The sequence below is a fragment of the Clarias gariepinus genome, chromosome 1 (genome assembly GCF_024256425.1).
Source record: "Clarias gariepinus isolate MV-2021 ecotype Netherlands chromosome 1, CGAR_prim_01v2, whole genome shotgun sequence".
NCBI classification, from domain to species: Eukaryota; Metazoa; Chordata; class Actinopteri; order Siluriformes; family Clariidae; genus Clarias; species Clarias gariepinus.
In genome coordinates, this window is record NC_071100.1 from 25,737,368 (window position 1) to 25,759,437 (window position 22,070).

At 37.0% G+C, this 22,070-nt stretch overlaps 1 protein-coding gene and 2 non-coding genes across 3 annotated transcripts; 1 reads left to right on the forward strand and 2 right to left on the reverse strand.

The window, feature by feature from the left end:
* Positions 1-10,085: 10,085 nt before the first annotated feature.
* LOC128532023 (U1 spliceosomal RNA) lies at positions 10,086-10,250 on the reverse strand. The gene has a single exon (XR_008361249.1). It is a non-coding gene; the product is annotated as a U1 spliceosomal RNA (small nuclear RNA).
* A 616-nt stretch (positions 10,251-10,866) lies between these two features.
* On the reverse strand, positions 10,867-11,057 carry LOC128531863 (U2 spliceosomal RNA). Its single transcript, XR_008361224.1, has one exon. It is a non-coding gene; the product is annotated as a U2 spliceosomal RNA (small nuclear RNA).
* Positions 11,058-17,117: 6,060 nt separating this feature from the next.
* Positions 17,118-21,280, forward strand: tmem88b (transmembrane protein 88 b). Its single transcript, XM_053503085.1, has 3 exons — positions 17,118-17,399; positions 18,579-18,947; positions 20,937-21,280. Exons 2-3 carry the CDS (start codon positions 18,585-18,587, stop codon positions 21,216-21,218), a joined length of 645 nt encoding a protein of 214 aa, XP_053359060.1. The 5' UTR covers positions 17,118-17,399; positions 18,579-18,584; the 3' UTR covers positions 21,219-21,280.
* Positions 21,281-22,070: the final 790 nt, after the last annotated feature.

Genomic DNA, 22,070 nt, shown 5'->3' on the forward strand with positions numbered 1-22,070 from the left:
GCCGAAAGTAGCGAACAACAAACGTGGGGATTCTACAGATCGGTAATCCCGAGGAAGGAAAATTATAATTTCTCTGAATATTGTATAAGCAATAGTATAAACAAAACAAAAACAGTATAAATTATGATAATTTCAGTACAAACTGAAATATTTAACAGGCGAAAGAGGCTATTTAAGTGAAACACAAGCTGAATGAATAATTAATGCACACACGAGCCAATCACAGACCGGAATAGAAAAATCCTCCTCAGTACATACTCACATTGGTTTAAATAGTAATTTATAAAACAAACCTTTAAAATGGAGTAAAATCATTTGACCACTACCAACCAACACTTCAAACTTAATGTGGGGAAAAAAAAAAAAAAGTTAAACTTCTGGTGAATTATATACCATTGCCTCTCAGTGGGCAAATGTGGCATTGCGGGAGAAAATGAGGGAAAATTAAACGCTTAAATGCTAATCACCTGGGCCCGGTTTTTCAAAAGGTTTAATCCAGATAAAATTGATCCGGATTTAGTAATCCTTTTTTTTTTTTTTTTGCGATCCGTGATCACGTAATTCAGCTTACTTTGGAGCCAGTTTTTCAAAGCAACATTGGATAGGATCAATCTGATGCAGATAGGAACATTTCAGGATCACCAAATCTGGATAACCAGTGCTAAAACAGTATAGGAAATCACAATGTAAAATTATATATATGTAAAGAGCAACAAGGAGAATAGCCAGTGTGGGGTCAATCTAAGTTTATTTTTATTTGAAATGAAAACACATTTAAAAAAAAAAAAAAAAAAAACTAAAAACAAGAAAAACCCCACCCCACCCTCTTCCAGCAGTCCGCTCATCTGAGATCTACAACACAAACACTGTACATTGAGGATATTTTATAACAAGTTTCAAATAAAGATGTATTGAATAAAAAAAAGACTTAATGTTAAATACTTCACAATAATGTGAGGATTACAGGATGGATGTTGAACGTACCAAGCCACTGGAGCAATACACCACTGAGGAGCTGTATATCCGGTTTTGCTTCCGGAAGGCTGATATAGAGTACCTTGTGAACCTTCTCAGGCCAAAACTTCAACACAGAACCCAAAGGAGTCACAGTCTGTCTGTGGAAGACCTGACCCTCATTCCTCTAATTGATTTTATGCATGTGGGACTTTCTATCAAGTTATTGGTGACTATATGGAAGTGGTAAAATCAGCTGTGTGTGATGTGGTGAGAGATGTGTCAGTCGCACTGGGCAGCCTGGTCAATGAATTTGTTTCTTTTCCAAAGGACAACCAGATTGCCCAGGCCAAGCGCAGCTTTTTTCTTTTGGGGAATATGCCCAATACTATTGGAGCAATCGACTGCACACTTGCATATACAAGCAGCTTGTGAGAATGAATGGGAGTTTATAAACAGAAAGGGGAGGCACAGCATTAATGTCCAACTTGTGTGTGATGCAGACCTCATCATCACCAACTGCGTTGTCAAGTGGCCTGGGTCTGTCCATGATGCACGCATCCTGAGGGAGAGCGCTCTATATAGAGACCTCCAAACCAACCGACCGGATGGCATAATATTAGGAGACAGTGCCTACCCACTCCTACCATGGCTGATGACTCCATTGCTTACAGCAAATACACTGACGCAGGCACGCTTCAACACTGCTTATCGCAGAGCAAGATGTGCAATCGAGCATTTAAATGGAGTTCTTAAGAGGCGCTTTGCATGCCCTAACTACCTGAGAGCGGAACCACCGAAAGCATGCAACATAACCCTTGCCTGTATTGTCCTGCAGAACATCGCTACTAAGCGCAATGTCCCTCTCTGTGCTGACAATGATGCACCTGAGCCCCTTGGAGAACCTGACCAACCTGCTGCATTATGTCAGAACGAGCAAACAGGACATGCAACGAGGGACGCAATAGTTAGACTATTTCTGATTAGGATTTGTTTTAGATTTCAAATATCAATGATTGCCATTCTTTGGTTATTTTGTAATCATTGCATGCATCACTAATAAATATTTAAAAAAACAAATATTTTCGATTGTGATGAATATATACACTCACCTAAAGGATTATTAGGAACACCAGTTCAATTTCTCATTCATGCAATTATCTAATCAATCAATCACATGGCAGTTGCTTCAATGCATTTAGGGGTGTGGTCCTGGTCAAGACAATCTCCTGAACTCTAAACTGAATGTCAGAATGAGAAAGAAAGGTGATTTAAGCAATTTTGAGCGTGGCATGGTTGTTGGTGCCAAAAGGGCTAGTATAAGTATTTCACAATCTGCTCAGTTACTGGGATTTTCACGCACAACCATTTCTAGGGTTTATAAAGAATGGTGTGAAAAAGGAAAAAACATCCAGGATGCAGCAGTCCTGTGGGCGAAAATGCCTTGTTGATGCTAGAGTTCAGAGGGGAATGGGCCGACTGATTCAAGCTAATAGAAGAGCACCTTTGACTGAAATTTTTACTTGTTACAACCGAGGTATGCAGCAAAGCATTTGTGAAGCCACAACACGCACAACCTTAAGGCGGATGGGCTACAACAGCAGAAGACCCCACCGGGTACCACTCATCTCCACTACAAATAGGAAAGATAAGCTACAATTAGCACAAGCTCACCAAAATTGAACAGGAAAAATGTTGCCTGGTCTGATAAGTCTCAATTTCTGTTGAGACATTCAAATGGTAGAGTCAGAATTTGGCGTAAACAGAATGAGAACATAGATCCATCATGCCTTGTTACCACTGTGCAGGCTGGTGGTGGTGGTGTAATGGTGTGGGGGATGTTTTTTTTTTTGGCACACTTTAGGCCCATTAGTGCCAATTGGGCATCGTTTAAATGCCACGGGCTACCTGAGCATTGTTTCTGACCATGTCCATCCCTTTATGACCACCATGTACCCATCCTCTGATGGCTACTTCCAGCAGGATAATGCACCATGTCACAAAGCTCAAATAATTTCAAATTGATTTCTTGAACATGACAATGAGTTGTCTGTACTAAAATGGCCCCCACAGTCACCAGATCTTAACCCAATAGAGCATCTTTGGGATGTGATGGAACGGGAGCTTCGTGCCTTGGATGTGCATCCCACAAATCTCCATCAACTGCAAGATGCTATCCTATCAATATGGGCCAACATTTCTTTCAGCACATTTTTGAATCTATGCCACATAGAATTAAGGCATTAAGGAATCAAGGGGTCAAACACCGTATTAGTATGGTGTTCCTAATAATCCTTTAGGTGAGTGTATATCAATTAGTAACAATATAATTTTATGTTTTTGGTCAATTTTGACAGCTGTTTAGGGGATTATTTTATGAGGCCAAACTCTTTCCACTTTGCTGTAGGCCTATACTGAAAGGCTGAATACGTTAAAGCCTATGTAATCATTGTAGCCTAATGGATGAACAAATAAAATTAAAACCTTATGAATAAATAGGATATCTTGTAAGATACTGCATGATCCAAATATAGTATTATTTAATACATGTTTAAAGTTTTCATTACATTTTGGGCATGAAATCCACACTGAATCCACCCTTCTGATGGGATCAGTTTAAACCAGATTTTTTTGGATCAAAGTGATGCAAATCCTACAAAAAAAGTTTGGAAAAACCCAAACTAAAGGTTTGATCCGAATCAAAACCAAGATTGGATTACGTGATCTAATCCGATTGTGTAATTTATTTTTTCTTTCGAAAAACCCATTTTCAAGATTTGATCCAATCAGTTATCCAAAACCCTAGTGGATTACTTTTGAAAAACTGGGCCCTGGTGCTTCAAAATCCAGGTCAGCTCGACAACACCGCCACCTAGGGGTCAGATTTAAAACAGCGCAGAAAATAAAGAGTTTCTTATGACGTTCACACTGTTTTTAAAATGACTGCAGTGAACACAACCCTGGTCCGTGAAGCTCACCTGTCCTGCACATTTTAGTGTTTCCTCAGCTCTCAGCACAACTGACGTAACTAATTTACTAATCTAAGTAAGGCTTCAGTAAAATATACTTATCTAAATTGGGCTCAAGTAGAACTAAGTCATATGGTAGGCTCTCTAAATTCTCTCTGAGGTAGTCTTTCACCCAATGGTTCACCATGTCTGCTTTTTTATGTTGGTTTGTCATCTCTGCTGCGTGTTTGTCAAGCATGCTGAGTCTTTTTTTTTGTAGTTTTTTTTTTTTTTTTTTTAAGTTTTTTATTAAAGTTTTTTTATTAAACCACAAAAAATTACAACAACAATATGCAAAATATGAAAGTACCAGATTCAGGTATAAAAGATTGAATTCAACAAATAACTATTCAAATAAACAGTTGTTATACAATATCTTATACAAAATAAGCGAACTTAACACTCACCATCTATATCTCTTTATCCTGTGTTCGGGGTCACGAGGGGCCTGGAGCCTATCCCAGGAGGCTTAGGGCAAGAGGCGGGGTACACCCTGGATAGTGTGCCAATCCATCGCACACTCATTTACACACTAAGGGCAATTTGGGAACGCTAATTAGCCTAATCTGCATGTGTTTCAGTGGCGATTTCTTTAAGACTGCAAGGGAAGCTCAGCTTCCTCTATAATGTCACAAAATTAATGGTCAAATTATGTACTATTGTATTTACATTTTATTGACTAAAAATGCGTTAGAAAAAACGTTCATCTTAAAGACGAGTTCATTCAGAATCAGTTAGATATACAGTAGCGGGTCGGCTGACTTGATTTTCTTCTCATACATTCCCGTAGCGTCACAGTGCATTTCCCCGTTGAAGCCCAGCGTCCATTGACTTCAATGCGGCTGCTTTGAACGTTTTTTTTTCAGTGCTTTGAAACTAGATGGTCATTGGATAAACGCTGTGATTATGTCCCGCCCACGGACGCTCAGCGTCTCTGGGGGTGAATGAGGAGCAAATGAGGAGTGGGCTGGCCTGGACTCCGAGCTTCTGCGTTATGATTGGAGGGTCTGTCGAAGGTTGCATCTCCTTTTGACTGACAGTGATTTTGTACTATAAGGAATCGCTGAAGCTATTCGCGCTCAGTCCCATCGCGGATTTCTCAAGTTCAACCTATTTCTTTATATTTGCTTGGCGAAATTGCTTGATTTTCATTATACAATTCACACAATTATACACCACATTCCTTGTTTCACTTTTACAGAGTTAAATATTTTTTTTAGATCGTTTATTCATTCATTCATATAGTAGGCTAGGCTAGCGTTGTGGGTGAAACTGCACACGATGGCAGACAGTGCTAATATTGTCTACCTGATTTTGGCGAAGCCATTTAAAAGTGTTCCTTACGAGGAAAAACTTAGAATTAAACAGCAGGGCAGATCAACACCCAAGATTGATTTAGTGCAAAAGATAGAGGAAAATAACAGGTCTTTTCAACTCTCCTGGTATGACAAAGTTAGCTGGCTGACTGGAAGTGCTGTGACGAATAAAATGTACTGCTGGCCATGCCTCTTGATGAAACCATCTCACGGATGTGTTTGATCAAAGGTGGGGTTTGGAGATCTGTCCAACTTTGACAGGGCATATAAAAGACATGAAAAGAGCAATAAACATGTGAGTGCATGTGCAAGATTAAGTTGCATGGGAAGGATCAGGGTTGAGTATGCAATAAATGAAGGCGCTCGCATTCAAGTGGCTAAACATAATGAAACAGTCAAACAAAACAGGGCCTTCCTAAACCGCCTTATTGATGTGACATCCTTGCTAGGCCGGCAGGAGCTGTCATTTAGGGGACATGATGAGAGTAGTGAATCATCCAACAAGGGGAATTACAGGGAGTTTACAGAAAGATTAGCTAAATATGACTCTGTCCTGTCCACACAATTCGAGTCCTCAACTGTGTTTTCTGGTATGTCCCATACTATTCAAAATGACTTGAACTCTGCTCTTGCAGCCACCATTTCTGATCAGTTCAGAGATGAAATTCAGGATGCTTCCTTTTTTGGATGGCAGGTGGATGAAACAACTGATATATCCTGCCGTGCCCAAATCTCTGTCATTGTTCGCTATGTGTATAGTGCAGGCAAAATTCAGGAGTGCTTTATTGGATTTTTTGATGTTTCTGGGGGGCGAGATGCCAAGTCCGTTTTTTAAATATTAAATGAGAACATGCAGGGCTACAATTTTAAGGATAAGCTCGTGGCACAGGCCTATGATGGGGCTGCTGTCATGGCTTCAGATCTCAATGGTCTGCAGGCCAAAGTGAAAGCAATAGCCCCCAGTGCAATGTTTGTGCATTGCTATGCACACAGACTGAATCTGGTGCTGTCACAGGGGGCTAAATGCTTGCCTGAGTGCAGAATCTTTTTTTGCATCACTCTCTGGATTTGCCACATTTTTTTCAAAATCCACAAAGAGAACATCTTTTCTGGAGTCTGCAGGCTGCCCTTCAAGGTTGCCCAGAAACGCTCCTACTTGATGGAATTTCACATCACGGATAGTGAGCACTGTGGCAAACAATTATGATGGCCTCCTGCAGACATTTAAGAACATCATTGCAGATACAACAATGGATGATGATACACTGGATTGTGCCAAAGGCTTTGTGAGAAAACTGGAGGATTTTGAGTTTGTGTTCATGTTGTACACATATGAACAAATCTTCTCTGAGACTGATGTGGTCTTTGATATTGTCCAGCAGAGGGCGATGGGTGTTCTTTACTGCACGAAAAGAATTAAATCTCTTCTTGCATTTGTCAAAGAGAAGAGGTCGGAGGGGGCTTTCTAAGCCGTTTATGCCAAAACAGCAGATCTCATCACCGTCAGCACCATCTGACCCAATTACAGGATCCCCAAGAGCGATACAGAAATCTGTACATGGCCATCCTTGATAACATCTTGGAGCAGATTCCTTGACGTTTTTCAAATTTGGAAAGCATGCTTTTCTTAGAATTAGCCAATCCAGAGAAATTTGATGAGTATTTCCAGAGGAGGCCTTTCAAAGTGTCCTGAAAAGTTATGGCCATCACTTTGATTCAGGGAGACTGAGGTCAGAACTTCAAGTCCTGTATTCAGGTCAGGACTTGCAGGGTAACAGGGGAAAGCTGTGTGACTACTTGGTGTTCCTTAAAGACATGGAGTTGGACAGTGCAATGCCTCAGCTTTACAAACTGTTCTCATTAGTGGCAACAATTGGAGCTACATCTGCAGGTGTAGAAAGGAGCTTCTCCTGTTTAAAGCGGCTCAAGTCCCACACCCAAAACACAATGGGCCAAGGCCGTTTAAGCAGCCTAGCTCTGCTGGCCATTGAGAGGACACTGGTCAAGTCACTGGAAAAGACGCCTAGTTGGTACGACAGCATCACAGACCATTTTCTTGAAAAGGAACGTAGGGCAGAATTTACTTTTAAATAAATAGACAATTTTTATGATGTAGGCCGAAAATGAGCTTCCCCTATTTGCCAGACCAGCAGCCGCCACTGATGTGTTTGGACTGTGGAAGGAAACCAGAATACACAGAGGAAACCCATCAAGTACGGGGAGAACATGCAACCTCCCTGCAGACAGATGGAAATCGAGCATGCCCGGGAATGGAGGTGCAAGGCGACAGTGCTACCACCACCACCACCACCATGCGCAAACTTAAAAATATACAAATAAATAATAACAGTAGACAGATTAAAAACAAACAAATAGACAAATAAAGAGGAAAAAAGAAAATTATAAATAAATAAACTACGAAATAGCAGTCAAAAATCACAGTGTTCAATTGACTACATCAGAATTGAGACATTAGCAGAGAAGATTTATAATTTTTTATTAGATTTTAAAAAATTCAAAAGGTTTTGCCATGGTTTCCACAAAGGAAAGGTGTCAGTTTAGCAGATTTTTAAACAAAAACATTTATGAATGTAAAACTTTGGCATCAAATATAGAAGTTAGTGATATCAGTGATATCATAATTTATTGTGACAGATAATTATGTTCTTTAATGTGAATTTGTAAGATTCATAAATAAATTTTAAAATATAATTTCCAAGTTGCTGCCGAAACGCTTGTACACTTTCACAAGTAAAAATTATTTCTGATGGTTGCAGAATGTACAGTACATAGGTGCATAATGTCCACATATTTTTCAATTATGGAATCTATGTCAGAGTTTACCAATCAGAATGTGGAACTGCTCTTTATGCTTGCTAATTTGCATACATCAACCTAGCCAGCAAACTCTAGCTGTATTTATCTACGATCATCACAATGCAAAGGAAAACAATGCTACATCATCCAAATAAAGTATATGAATTTTGTAGAGAATGTTAACGTTATTTGGACATTTTTAACACTGTGCATGACGTGATTTAAATCACTTTTTATATCAGTGCTTTAAAGGATGTTGTGTGACAACGATCTATAAGTCAGTGTCCAAAGTAAAGCTGATTCATTCACCTTTAATTGTTTTGGTTCTGCTTTGAATTAATATGTTGTATTAAAAGCTTGCTTCATAAAATAAGCAATAATAATTGCTTAATAATAGAATTGTAAATAGTAGTTTTAGCACTTGTTTTCTTTGCTTAATGCAGGCCAATAATTTGACCCTTCTGAAACAGAGTAACATCAATGGCATGACCACATGATATGTTTTCTGACATGTTTGCTTAAGAAATAAAAAGCTACTCATTGTATCAGATAGGGTTAAATAACTTGCCAGGTAAAACAATCACTATTAAGCAGTATGGCACATTGATTTACAGGTCAATCACGTATCACAAGCTGAATTAGGGTGGGTGTTTTCAGTTTTAGTGTACACAAGCATACATTTACAACAACAGAAGCCGAATAATAATTAACATTAAAGATAAATGTTTTCTTGTTTCCAAAAACAACTAAAGACATGGCCAAAACCAATTTTTACCTTACAATGCAAGGTAATAAACAAAGGCTTTAATTGAGCTGAAACAGGATTGATGCTAATTTTGTGTGGGCCCAAAGATGGCAAATTTTTCAGTCTTTTAATGAATATATTGTCTCACTTTAAACAATAATAATTACAAATGCTAATTATTCATATTCCTTTGAGTATTGATAATAAAATTGGTATAAGCTTATGCATAAGCTAAGCATATGGCCTGTAAAAATTGTTGATTAAATGAAAGCATTCCAGGTTTCAGTAAATGCTTAAAAAGCAAAAAATCTGTAGTGCCCATAACCATATCAAAGATCACAATAATATAATTTTGCAAAATTCAGATATTATAAACTAAGAATAATACACTTTGTCAGGTTTCTGTCTTTTCAAGTGAATTCTAAATTGGCCAAGTTTCATTTGAATACCAATTAATATCGTTGATAGCTTTGAATTAAAAAAAAGGACATGAAATTGTATTTAGCAAATGTTTTTATTTAGTAAAAAGATTTTTTTTTTAAAAATAGAACTGTGTATGCGTACTTACAAAAAAAAAACAAATAATTGAGAGATTAAAGGCATTAAGTATTATGTAAAATAATTTATAAATATTCACGTTTTCACCTACGTGTGACACTTTGACAGCATTACTCCCCCACACTCAGCCAAAACATGGCATTTGTATCAATTACCCCCTCATTAATGCATAATAATGAGATAATTGTGTGCCATAGTGTGTACAAGTAACAAAATCTAAAGTTTTATCCTGACCCAACTCCTCTGTTAGGCTTGCTATGGACAGTTTTGCATATGGAAAATTGTAAAAAATGTAAAAAAAAATAAAAATAAAAAAAATTTGGATAGATAAATAGCCTGCTTTTTATACTTTTTTGTAACTTTGTGCTTTTGTTTGCCAAGTCATATGAGGAAAAAGAGAACTGTGATTTTCTAACTTAAGCCATGACCAATTCTTGAACTTTCTCTGTATGTTAAATTACGCCTTATGGATATATAAACACTTTTATGTTTATCTCAGTGGACTGAGGAACAGGGGTGAGAAATTCTGATTTTACATGAATATACTTATTCATGCTCTAACCTGTAAACTAAACAATTAATGAAATGAATTACTAAATATTGTAGACCATTTCTATAGTGACATCCACTCCCAAATAATTGTACACAACCGAGTAAAACAAAATCTGACTTTAGTACAATAGAAATCAGGGGAGAGCGCGAACGCAGTCCCCTACTACCAGAAATTATGCAGTCGAGATTCCCACATTTGGGGAATTCGCAGAGGTCAACACAACCGAGAGTGCAATGGTTGAGCCTCGCCCTGGGTGAACCACCTTCTTGATCATGGTATCTCCCCTGCCAGGTAAGTATGAATTGCTGGACCATCGCCTAGCGACCACACCACAACACACACCGTTTACCATTATGGTGACAATTATACCACTGACCATTACACAAACATCCGAGTGTAAATCGCCACAACCTAAAACAAATGTAAAAATCGCTAAAGCAATGTTAACTTAATGACACACAAAGCCGTGCGGAAGTCAATTCTTTAAGCAACTGGACAGTTCCCATGATGCACTGCTGCTGAATCTATAATGAGGGGTACAAATTTCAGGAAACTGCTTCTGAAATCGCAGCATGTCCTCGAACATCACATCAGTCGGTCCAAGAGAAGCCACGAGTTCAAGACATTCATTTAAATATATTCACTTTATAAACAATTAACCTAATAGTCCTATATATATATATATATATATATATATATATATATATATATATAAGTTACACAACCGAAATTAATAAACGACTTTATAAATTGGGTTTAATGCGGGTTTGCACAGCGAAAAAAATTCTTAAATGTGTAAAATCCCAAGCTATATTCTCATATAATTACATTAGCCCTGAATAAGCCTATCTCCCGAGTAAAATCTGGACGCACGAACACGAGTTCACTATTTTAGTCTTACATTGACACAGAGAGAAGGGGTGCACCGTTCCCGGAAGTACTGCAATACCGGGTCGATGCGTGGAGTGGACGGAGCAAGCCCCTATTCCATCTCCCTGTTCCAAAAATCAATTTAATATATGGTCCCCGGGTAGGGGACGTATCAGATATTAAACTGATAAGAACAGATACTACACTTGATCTTAGCCAAAAGGCCGAGAAGCGATGCCGAAAGTAGCGAACAACAAACGTGGGGATTCTACAGATCGGTAATCCCGAGGAAGGAAAATTATAATTTCTCTGAATATTGTATAAGCAATAGTATAAACAAAACAAAAACAGTATAAATTATGATAATTTCAGTACAAACTGAAATATTTAACAGGCGAAAGAGGCTATTTAAGTGAAACACAAGCTGAATGAATAATTAATGCACACACGAGCCAATCACAGACCGGAATAGAAAAATCCTCCTCAGTACATACTCACATTGGTTTAAATAGTAATTTATAAAACAAACCTTTAAAATGGAGTAAAATCATTTGACCACTACCAACCAACACTTCAAACTTAATGTGGGGAAATAATTTTTTTTTAACTTCTGGTTAATTATATACCATTGCCTCTTAGTGGCCAAATGTGGCATTGCGGGAGAAAATGAGGGAAAATTAAACGCTTAAATGCTAATCACCTGCTCCTCTATGTAAAACCTTTCCACGTTTATTTATTGGTGAAAGGAAAAGTGGTATGCAAAATTTTATTATGTGCAATCTAAACAGTGGGAGGTTAGAATCACCGAAAACGCACTGAATACAGAATTTCAACAAAACAATTGTAGTAATTACCAAAATACATTTTTGTCGTAGTTGCAAAAGGTGAACATTAAGAAAAAAATAAACATTCAAACTAAAACATAAGCCTTATCCTCACTTCTAAATCTACGGCAAAGTAAAAGAAGTGCATCTTTACCACATGCGTCACTGAAGCGCCATTTCCCAGCAGCAGTGTATAGAGGCCTGCACGCTCATATACAGCGCTGAATAACTTCGTTTCGTTTATTCGGGACGAGCAGCATTTCCCACCAAAATGCATTAAAAGACATCCCTGTTTCCAAAATTATGAAATATATAAAATTGTCATACGTATTCAAAGGACAGTCTTGTGCGCGCGAGCCAAACTCATTTGGCGGTGAAATTATGAATAATAAAAACATTTTAAAAAATGAGTTTCAAGGTTTATCTCACTTACTGTGTTTATATTAAAAGAATAACTTTAACTACTCTTCTTATTAATCCGCGTATGCCAACATTTAGGAAAACCTAGTCTTTCGCCAAAATTGCAATCACCTGGTGCTACAAAATCCAGGTCAGCTCCACAACACCGCCACCTAGGGGTCAGATTTAAAACAGCGCGGAAAATAAAGAGGTTCTTATGACGTTCACACTGTTTTGAGACAGGGGTAGCTGCAGATCGGAGTAATGGGCGTGTCGAAAGGTCGGGGCGTGCCGAAAGGGAGGGGGCGTGCCGAAAGCTCTTCATGATTGTTTGCACAAGTTGCCTGTTTAAAGGCTAATATTAAACGCTATTGTTCTTTCTAATGCGTTTAAGTAATGCAGCCAACATAATTCTCTATGTTTTAAATTCTCTAAAATTTTATTCTTTTCCTGTAAAATATCGATATTACAAATATTCCTTTCTTAAAATTCTACTGCGTTGCCACGGGTTACTGACGTCATCCTCGTGCGTTTGAGTCATGGTCGTAGCTAAAAGGGATATATAGCTCCGACCGGAAATTAACAATAAAATGAGTTGTTATACCTATTGGATCATTTTTCACGTGTAAAACTATTCCTTTCTGTAATACGAAAAGTTTTATTGTTGTATAGTGAGAGAAAAAAAAACAACGTTAGATTGATGTGCGCATGCCCAATAGAGCTCGAGCTGTATTCCTTCTAACCCTAACTGTATTAAACCCATAATCAAAATCAAATTACAATTATTTAAAAGAATATAGTACCACAAGCTGTTCATAAAATTATTATGTAATTTTAATATTTTTGGAATATTATTAACTTTGTATTGGTTAAACAAGACCAAAAAAAGTTACAGAATTAGTAATTTAGAATGTTTTTTTTCTGTAGTTTTACTAAAAGTGAATAAAAACTAAAAACATTCTTGTTTATACTGTTTTGGTCACTGTTTTGGTTTTATATTGCTCTTTATAATGTCACTTTAATCAACTAAATGGAGAGAAATGTAATTAAAATTTTCTATATGTATGCACTGTACATGTAGAAGAATTGACAATAAAGTTGACTTTGACATTGCCTAATAAGGACAAATATGGTGTATATATATTATACACCACAATAAAGAGGAGGAATGCTAATTCATGCTGTATTAATGAATCGGTTTCTTGTAGTAGCAGTCCATGGAACAGAATCCTTCAAACTCTTGGTCAGAATAAAATGACGAGGCCTAAAACATCTGTAGCGCAAAACGGACACCGCTACAAACTGCCAACCCTTACTTTAAGGGAAAACCTGTTCGTGTTTCGTCTCACAGTAATATGTGTCTGTCGACAACAATTAAACGAACAATTAAATGAGGAAAAAATTATTTATATTGACTAACCACACCAAGCCTTACCGCCGCCATGTTCTTCCACGCTAAAATAAAGGTACTTAAATATAAATAGGATTACCGCTGATTGGCCAACGCAGAAGCTCCATTCAACAATGAGAAACCTTTTGGCACACCCCCTACCTTACGGCACGCCCCCTACCTTTCGGCACGCTGATTGGCCAACGCAAAAGCTCCATTCACCCACCAGTTTCTTTAGACATGCCCTCTACCCTTCGGCACGCCCCAACCTTTCGGCACGCCTATTGCCCCAGCCTGCAGTTATCCCTACTTGTACTGTTTTTAATGGCTACTTTTACACTGTCAGGTAAATGTGACCCAATTCCGATTTTTTGCTCATATGTGACACATATCGGATCTGTTCTATGTCCGTGTAAACAGGAAAAAAACGCATGCATTCCGATATTTCGAGATCGGACTGCAATGAACACAACCCTGGTCCGTGAAGCTCACCTGTCCTGCACATTTTAGTGTTTCCTCAGCTCTCAGCAAAACTGACGTAACTAATTTACTAATCAACAGCTTTTTCTAAATTGATGTGGGTGTAATAGAGCAGGGAAAACACTAAAATGTGAAGGGTCCTCCAGAACAGAGAGCATTTTAATAGCAAAAACTAAAAAGAAAAGAAAGTATTAAAAGCACCTGAACTATCTGTGAAAACCAAATGAATTCATGAAAAAACACACAGTTTAAACATCTGCTGTACCTTAGTCTTAAAAGTTCAGTACAACATTCTACACATAATATATCGGCTGTTTCTTGCGAATATAATTTGGCTGGTAAACAAAGAGGTGTCCACATACTTTTTTAAACCTTCTCTGGCCATAGATACACCTGTCTAGTTTAGGCTTAAGTAAAATATATTTATCTAAGTTGGGCTCAAGTAGAACTAAGTCATATGGTAGGCTCTCTCAATTCTCTCTGAGGTAGTCTTTCACCCAATGGTTCACCATGTCTGCTTTTTTATGTTGGTTTGTCATCTCTGCTGCGTGTTTGTCAAGCATGCTGAAAACACATTCACTACATCAATTTATGGTCAGAGTCTTTTTTTGAAGTAGTATTAGTTTTTTTAAGTTTTTTATTTAAGTTTTTTTTATTTTTATTAAACCACAAAAAATTACAATATGGAAAATATGAAAGTACCAGATTCAGGTATAAAAGATTGAATTAAACAAATAACCATTTAAATAAACAGTTGTTATACAATATCTTATACAAAATTAAGCAAACTTAACACTCACTTAATTACTCACTCACTGTCTATATCTTTTTATCCTGTATTCAGGGTGGCAGGGATCCTGGAGCCTATCCCAGGAGGCTTAAGGCACAAGGCCCTGCATGTCTTTGGACTGTAAGAAGAAACCGGAGTACCAGAGGAAACCCACCAAGCACAGGGAGAACAAACTCCATGCACAGAAGTCTGGCCGGGAATCGAACCCAGACTCTGGAGGTGCAAGGCGATAGTGCTAACTACTACACCACCGTGCCGCCCAAACCCAGACATACATGCAAAAAAAAACTTAAATGGGTCTTGTATGGCCTCCTGGCATGAATTTTGTTGAAAATGTTTTTCAGCAGGTAAATTTATAACTGCAAGAAGCCGAAGATATTTCAGGTAATGGAGTAAAAGAAAATCAGGTCTCACAAGTAATAAAGAACTGGTGAGAACTAAAGAGCCATATAGTATGATGTACAGTATATTATATTAATATCAATAATATTATCATATGTATCAATATATAACATATAGCAATAAATATAGTATTAAAATATTTATACAAGTTTTTCTTTTCCTAAATTATGTATAATTCTTTTTTTTAAACTATTTTTTAACGACTATAACCATGATGTCCATTGTTTTTATCTTACACCCATAGCACAACTTCAAAAATCTCTTCAATTTATGTGAAAAGTGTCAGGACAGTTGTTAAAGCACAGAGCATTTTATCGTTTTTAAGGGGTTTATAAGGTAGACTTTTTATTGAATGAGTGCTTTGTGTTTTAGAGAGTGGGAGCAGATATTAAGTCAGGGCTCTTCACTTTCAAGTGTCTCTGAATTTAACAAGGTGGGCGGAGTGGCCATTTTATTCAAAAAGCTCAATATTTCTGTTGAAAGGCTGGTGAGTAGTGAGTGAAGTTGTGATTGGAATATAAGGAAATTATATAGTTTTACTTACACACAGAACAGCCACACCCTTATAAACAACCTACAGTCCTAGATGCAAAGTTTGTATGATTTTAAACAATGAGTTAACAAAAAACAAAGGATAGGGAAAAGGTTGGTGAAGACACAAAACTAGATGGAACATTGATCATACTGCAGTTAGTAATGTTAAATTAGTTGACCCATTCCAGAGAGGAAGGCTACATTTGCTCCCGTGGTGACCAGTGGTTGGAGATTACAGAAAGGAGTACTGGCAATGGCAGACACCATGAGACATTTAAAGCACATATGTGGGTTAAGACAAACCAAACGTCAAAAACAGATTCTATTGTTATTTTATACTGTTTGTTAAATGATAAAGCCCAGAACTGAAGAAGTTAGAAACTATAGAAATGTATAAACCATTCAAAAAGTTGAAAGATTCAAAGAGGAGCTGAAAAGGGAGTCTTTTGGTAGGAACAATCTTTTTATTTTTACTTTTCTTGTGTAATTTAAAACAACCTGTCTGGCGATCAGAAATAATTATGACATTAATATTCCAAGTATATTTACAATAATTTCCTGCAGAATTGTAATGTTTTATTATGCCAGTTAAAGTCGATTCCATTAGAGCAGACACACATCTCTACAATTAAATTTTACAAATCAACAGGACATATACCAAGCAGCCATAAAATTAAGACCCAAAACATTATCCCCAGTATTATGTGCGTTCCCTTTTGCAACCTGGGCAGATCTGGTCCCTTGGGTCATGACTCTACAAGACCTCTTGGGGTGTCAGGCACCTGGATGTTTAGCAGCAAATCCTTTGGATGTTGTGGGTTGAGGTCCATATACCTGTATGTATGGTACATTCAGTGGATGCTTGATTGGACTGGGATCTGGGGAGCTTGGAAGTTAGATCATCATCAATAAACTCTTTCCCTGCTTAGCCCCTTACAACACAGGCTGTGATGCATTGAGTGTTCTGATACCTTTCTATCATGGCCAGTCCTGCCTTGTTTTTTTTTTTTTTTTTTAGCAATTTGGCTTTTCTGTGGGATTGGTCCAGACAAGGCTGGCTTTTGCTCACAACAGGCATACATCCCGTTTACTGGTATTCGATTGATAATCAGTGTTATTCAATTCACACAGTGGTTGTGGCTGATCGTTGTGCAAACTCAAAATCAGGATTGCGTACTTATAGGCCTGAAGTGAACACTAAAATGCCTTTAACCAAGTAAACATATACACATATTGACTTTATCTTTATACAATATGTTTTTAGAAATGTGTGAACTTTTTATGAATTGTTCATTTTACTTTACAAGTAATTCAGTAGTAATTAAAAATCCTGTCCTGCCCTTAAAATAAACAATCTGTCCACACCACAGGGTAAAACTTCTGGGAACAGGAGGAGGTGGTCTTACAGTGGAGGCAAGCTGAGGGGCAAGGAAAAGGCATCAGTATACCTCTGACCACATACTGCTTTCAATCGACTTTGAGTTGAGAGAGCGGAGAGGCTGAGAGAGATGCTTTGCTACTTTATATAATCAAAGGAAAAAGGAACTGCTTAACTGTTTTAAAGCTATATACCGGGGATTTTAAAAAGCAAACCTTTTTTCAAATTAGCAATTGTGAAACCACTGGGATTCCTTTTTTTTCTCAGAAAGATATTATAGAAAGGCTTAATCTGCAGGATTAACAAGGATTTATTTAACAGAATCTCAACTAAACAAAACCAGCAAAACTTGAAGAGGACAACTAGACCCCATACCACACAGTGAGTACTTGCTGGGGAGGAACGTGATGAAGTGCAGACGATGGCCACCTATCTAATCTAATTCTCATGGAATGTGGAGAATTCCTACTACAAGGCCAGGGGTTTATGGGTCATTTTCACTTATAAAGATAAAACATTTTGAACTGCCATACCAGTCTCAGTACAGGGTCTGAAAACTAGGGGAAAACAGTAACATTATATACAGACTTTCTAGAGTCTATATATGCTTCTGAATGCTTTATAAGGCTGCACTTTAGGAGACTACAATACACAAAGCTATTAGAGAATAGAGTCTGAAGTATAACAATGAAAACATTACGGGAATTTTAACATCATATTATACCAGTGTGTCGGAAAATTATCATAGGCCAAGAATTTAGCATCAAAGATTGAAGCATGACCAGTTCCCTCCCATTAAACCTTACGCAAATCAATCGAGAATGTTTTCTGGGAAAAGAAAAGAAATTGTGTGGTTCCCAGCGGCAAAATATTGTTTTTTCTGACTGGCACGTCCTGCTACATGCACTCTCAAAATGCGTGCCATTATCCAAAAGAGGCACAAATGCAGGAAATCCTTTGTACAGAATTTTTATGAATTTAAAGGTTCCTTATTTGTATTTTACCTCTTTAAAGTATCACAGTGTTCCTGCAAAAGGGATCCAACCTACTGTAGTCCCAGCAAGTGATATAAACAAGATATCCAAGATATAATAGTTTATGCACAATGTATATATAATATATATGCCTAATGTTACATTTACATTTAAAAGCAGCTTATTGTCTCAAAGAAGGGAGGTAGGCTAACTCTTACACCGCTCCATTAATTTGTGATAAGATTATATCCATGTGAATAATAGCAATTCCAGGTATGGTTTTATGTATTTATATATTTTTAAAAAAGAATTATGAATATGTCAATCACTCTAAATCTTTATTTATTTTCTCCTTGTGTAAGGTAACATAGATATAGGTGAACCACCTTAAGAGGGGAATAGAGAAACAAACATGATGTTTCATGATTCATCCTTAAAAAGAAAAATCCTTTGGTTCAATTTCTTAAAATAAATAAATAAATAAAAAGAAATAATAATAAAATAAACTGAAAAAAATAAATAAATACATAAACAAATTATCAAATAATAATAATAATAATAATGCTTTTTGGTTCCTTCTATGCAGGTTACCATGAGTATGACTAGCACCCTAGAGAAAGAAGCTCACCACCATGCTCTTGACCTCTCTGAGGAGCTCCCATCAAGCCACCATTTCCAGCACAGCGGCTCCACAGCCTCCACACCTGCAGTTGGAACTCCCATCAGTGGCTCCGATTTGGTGGTGCCTCCACCATATTCTGCACCAGGGGCTGGAGTTGGTGAGGCTCCCCTTGAGCTCAGGGGCTCTCTGGACTGTTGGGCTTGTTCAGTACTCGTAACAGCTCAGAACCTGGTGATAGCCACGATTAATGTTTGTCTGGCTGCTCTGGTATTTGGCCTGATCCTCACTCCTGTTATAGTCATGGTGGTGTTTGGATTTCTTTGCCACTCCACTGTAAGTATTTAACAATACATCATGTGACATAAGACATTAGAATTAATGATAAATGTAATTAATAAATAAATAAGTAAAAATACATGAGATTTTTAAAAATATAATTAACTGAACATTTCAGTTACATTTAGATAACTATGCTTAATTACAACAAATCTTAATTACAGTAATCAGGGTGAACATTAGTGAGGTCAGGAGAGTTCATGTCATCACAGGAGCCTACTGCAAGCTGTTCAGGGGGCCTTATGATCAACTGAGCCACACTTAGATAGACAAACAAGTAACCAAATAGCTGCATTCTTTATAATGGCTAAGTTCTTAATCTTTGCTCCTCCTTTTCCTGGTATCTGTTTAAACCTCTTACATACAACTGGCTTTATCTTTATACCCTTGCATTTCACCACTGTGTCTTTGGCATCACAAAATTACCAAGTCAGTAAAAGTCTACCTGGAGATATAGAGCTAAATGATTTAATAATAATTTTTTTTAAAAATCAAATAGTGATTATTTATATAATTTATATATTATTTTTGAGCCTAACAGCCAATAATTTGACAAATAATCTCATTAAGAGGAAGCTTATAAAAATAAAATAAAGACAATTATTTAAATTCCATCTCTGCATAAATAATAAAAAATACTATGTATATATAACCTGTAATACATTTACTCACTCACTCATTGTCTATACCTCGCAATCCTGTAATACATTTTAGCCTTTCGTGATTAAATAACTCTATATTATTTAATTATTATATATAGAGGCCCATTTTGAGATTTAGATTTTTAGAAGATTAATTAATTGTGCAGCATTACTAAAGTTACCCTTGCATTGACATAGGAATCTAATTTATATATAGGTGTAAAAGTTCTGTACAATCAAAAACAAAGTCAAAGTCAAAAATGAATACGAACATTCTTTTAATTATTTCAATTGACATTAATTTAAAAAAAGAAAGGGAAAATAGTCTGAGAAATTATAGAGCAGCAGGACATGACTACTACAAAGATTTAACCTTACTCTAATTCTAAGGGTCTTTATGGCACCAGCTCATAAGGAGAAAAAAGAAAGCACATCTGGGTTTAGAGAAGTCTTATCAGTTCACCTCCTCTCCTGTCAACCCCCACCGAGAGACATAACAAAGGATTTTGGGGGACAGTTAACAGGTTTTCTCTAACATGGTTTCACTAAACATATTCACTCAGTCACAGTTTATAATTATAAATCATGATGACATTCAAGCTCTTAAAGAATTTTGTCAAAATATATTCTAAACCTTCCAGTTCATAAGGGATACCTAAATGGCAATTTAGGACTGGTTTACTGTCTATAGCACACACAGATTCTCAGTCAAGTCTTTTTACAGTCAGTGTGTCAGGGTGCATGTAATAATGCAGCAGATACGTGTGCCTCATGTGTCTGTTCTTCGTCTGTCTGCACTTCAAAAGCACATTCTTTCAGCTGCACCTCACCTCCTAACTTCTCCTTTAAAAACATTCTTCGTTACCTTTACCAGTCACCAAGCCACACTATGTACTGAATCTAATGTAAATCCAAACACACTGTGATGTGGTGATGAGGATATTAACCAAAGCCCTTTATCAAGCTAATATATTTGTGTGAATATTTAAAACAAACTGGGTAATGTATGGTCATTAGAAAATGATAGAGCAAAGTAATATAATGGTGCAAGTATTTTAAATAAGGCTGTGCATCTCTTAATGACAATCCTGGCACAATCATTCACAAACACTACTTGCACATTACACAAACTCTGTTGGGAGTTATTGCCACATCCCGCATACATTCCTGACCTCACTCCATGCCATTTCCGAATTTTTGGGTTATTAAAGGAGTTCCTGGGAAGCCAGTGTTTCAGACATGAAGCAGGCACTCTGAGGGCTCGAGCACACTGAAAAAACTTTCTACCTTGATGGTATCCAAGCATTGTGTGAAACTGAAATGCTCTCTCTCTTTCTCTCTCAAGGTGAGTCCACATGGTACATCACCCTACTGTTCCGAACTGCTGAGTGATGGAGGCTGTGTAGCTTTGTTAATCGTGGGCTTCCTGCTCGTCACCCCACTGCTCGTACTGGCATTGGCTGCCTATTGCAGATTGGCTCGTCACCTGCAACTCAGCCTCTGTTTCATCCCTTACAGTCGTGCTGTTTACAAAAACCTGCCTGCTACATACCACCATGGCCTGGGAGGAGGCTGCTGTGGACAAGATGATGGTCAAGACAGAAAGAAGGGAAAAGTATGGGTATGACTGTGGAACTCAGTGATGGGTCTCAGCAAATTTGTCATTTGCAATATGTTTAAAAAAACACAAAAAAGCAACTGTTACCAATGTACAACATGTAACATGTAAAATAAAAATAAACATTTTACAGATCCTAGAAAAACTAATTTTGCAAGTATTTAGAGTGTATTAAAATCAATAAAAAAAGGAGAAAAATATGTACGAGAAAAAGGATGTCATTGAAAGTCTATTTTCAAATCAAATCAAATCCACACCTTAAAAATTGTCTAAGAAAAAAGGAACACATACAGTATGTTGTGTATATAATGAAGGCCAAGGACAATACAGTATGTCCATATTTCTCATTTTATTGAATTTGTAATATTGCTTTCTGTCTAGTGGACAATCTAATCCTGGCCCTTTATTACATGCTGTGTACTTTTGATCCTCTGCATTCTGTCACATTACTATAGGATGTTTTTTCTTGGAAATTCAGGTGGTTTGCAGTACAGCAGAAAACATTGGCAAGGTTTATATGTTATCCTTAATTTTACAGTCTGTTATGCCTTGTTGTTTGCAGTAAATTGCTTTTATAAACCCTGTAGCAGTGTAGTCATGTATTTGTGTTTACAAATGATCTTTTTGTTGATTGTGTTTTAAAAATATAAAAAATAATTTAGTTTCAAAATTCATTTAAAATAATGAATATGTACTTACAGTATTACACAATTAGTACACAAGTATGTTGTGTCACTTGTGGTCATGACTACTAAATAACTACATTTTAACTAATCCATCACAAGTGCCCCAAAACATTCACTTGCTCACACATAACCTGAATAAATAAAACCAAATTAATTCACAATACGTTAATTTTGT

Bases quoted from the DNA above. Each gene is read 5' to 3' on its own strand.
- tmem88b (XM_053503085.1), top strand. From the start codon at position 18,585: ATGAGTATGACTAGCACCCTAGAGAAAGAAGCTCACCACCATGCTCTT. The intron at 18,948-20,936 runs GTAAGTATTTAA...TTCTCTCTCAAG, and splicing joins GATTTCTTTGCCACTCCACT to GTGAGTCCACATGGTACATC.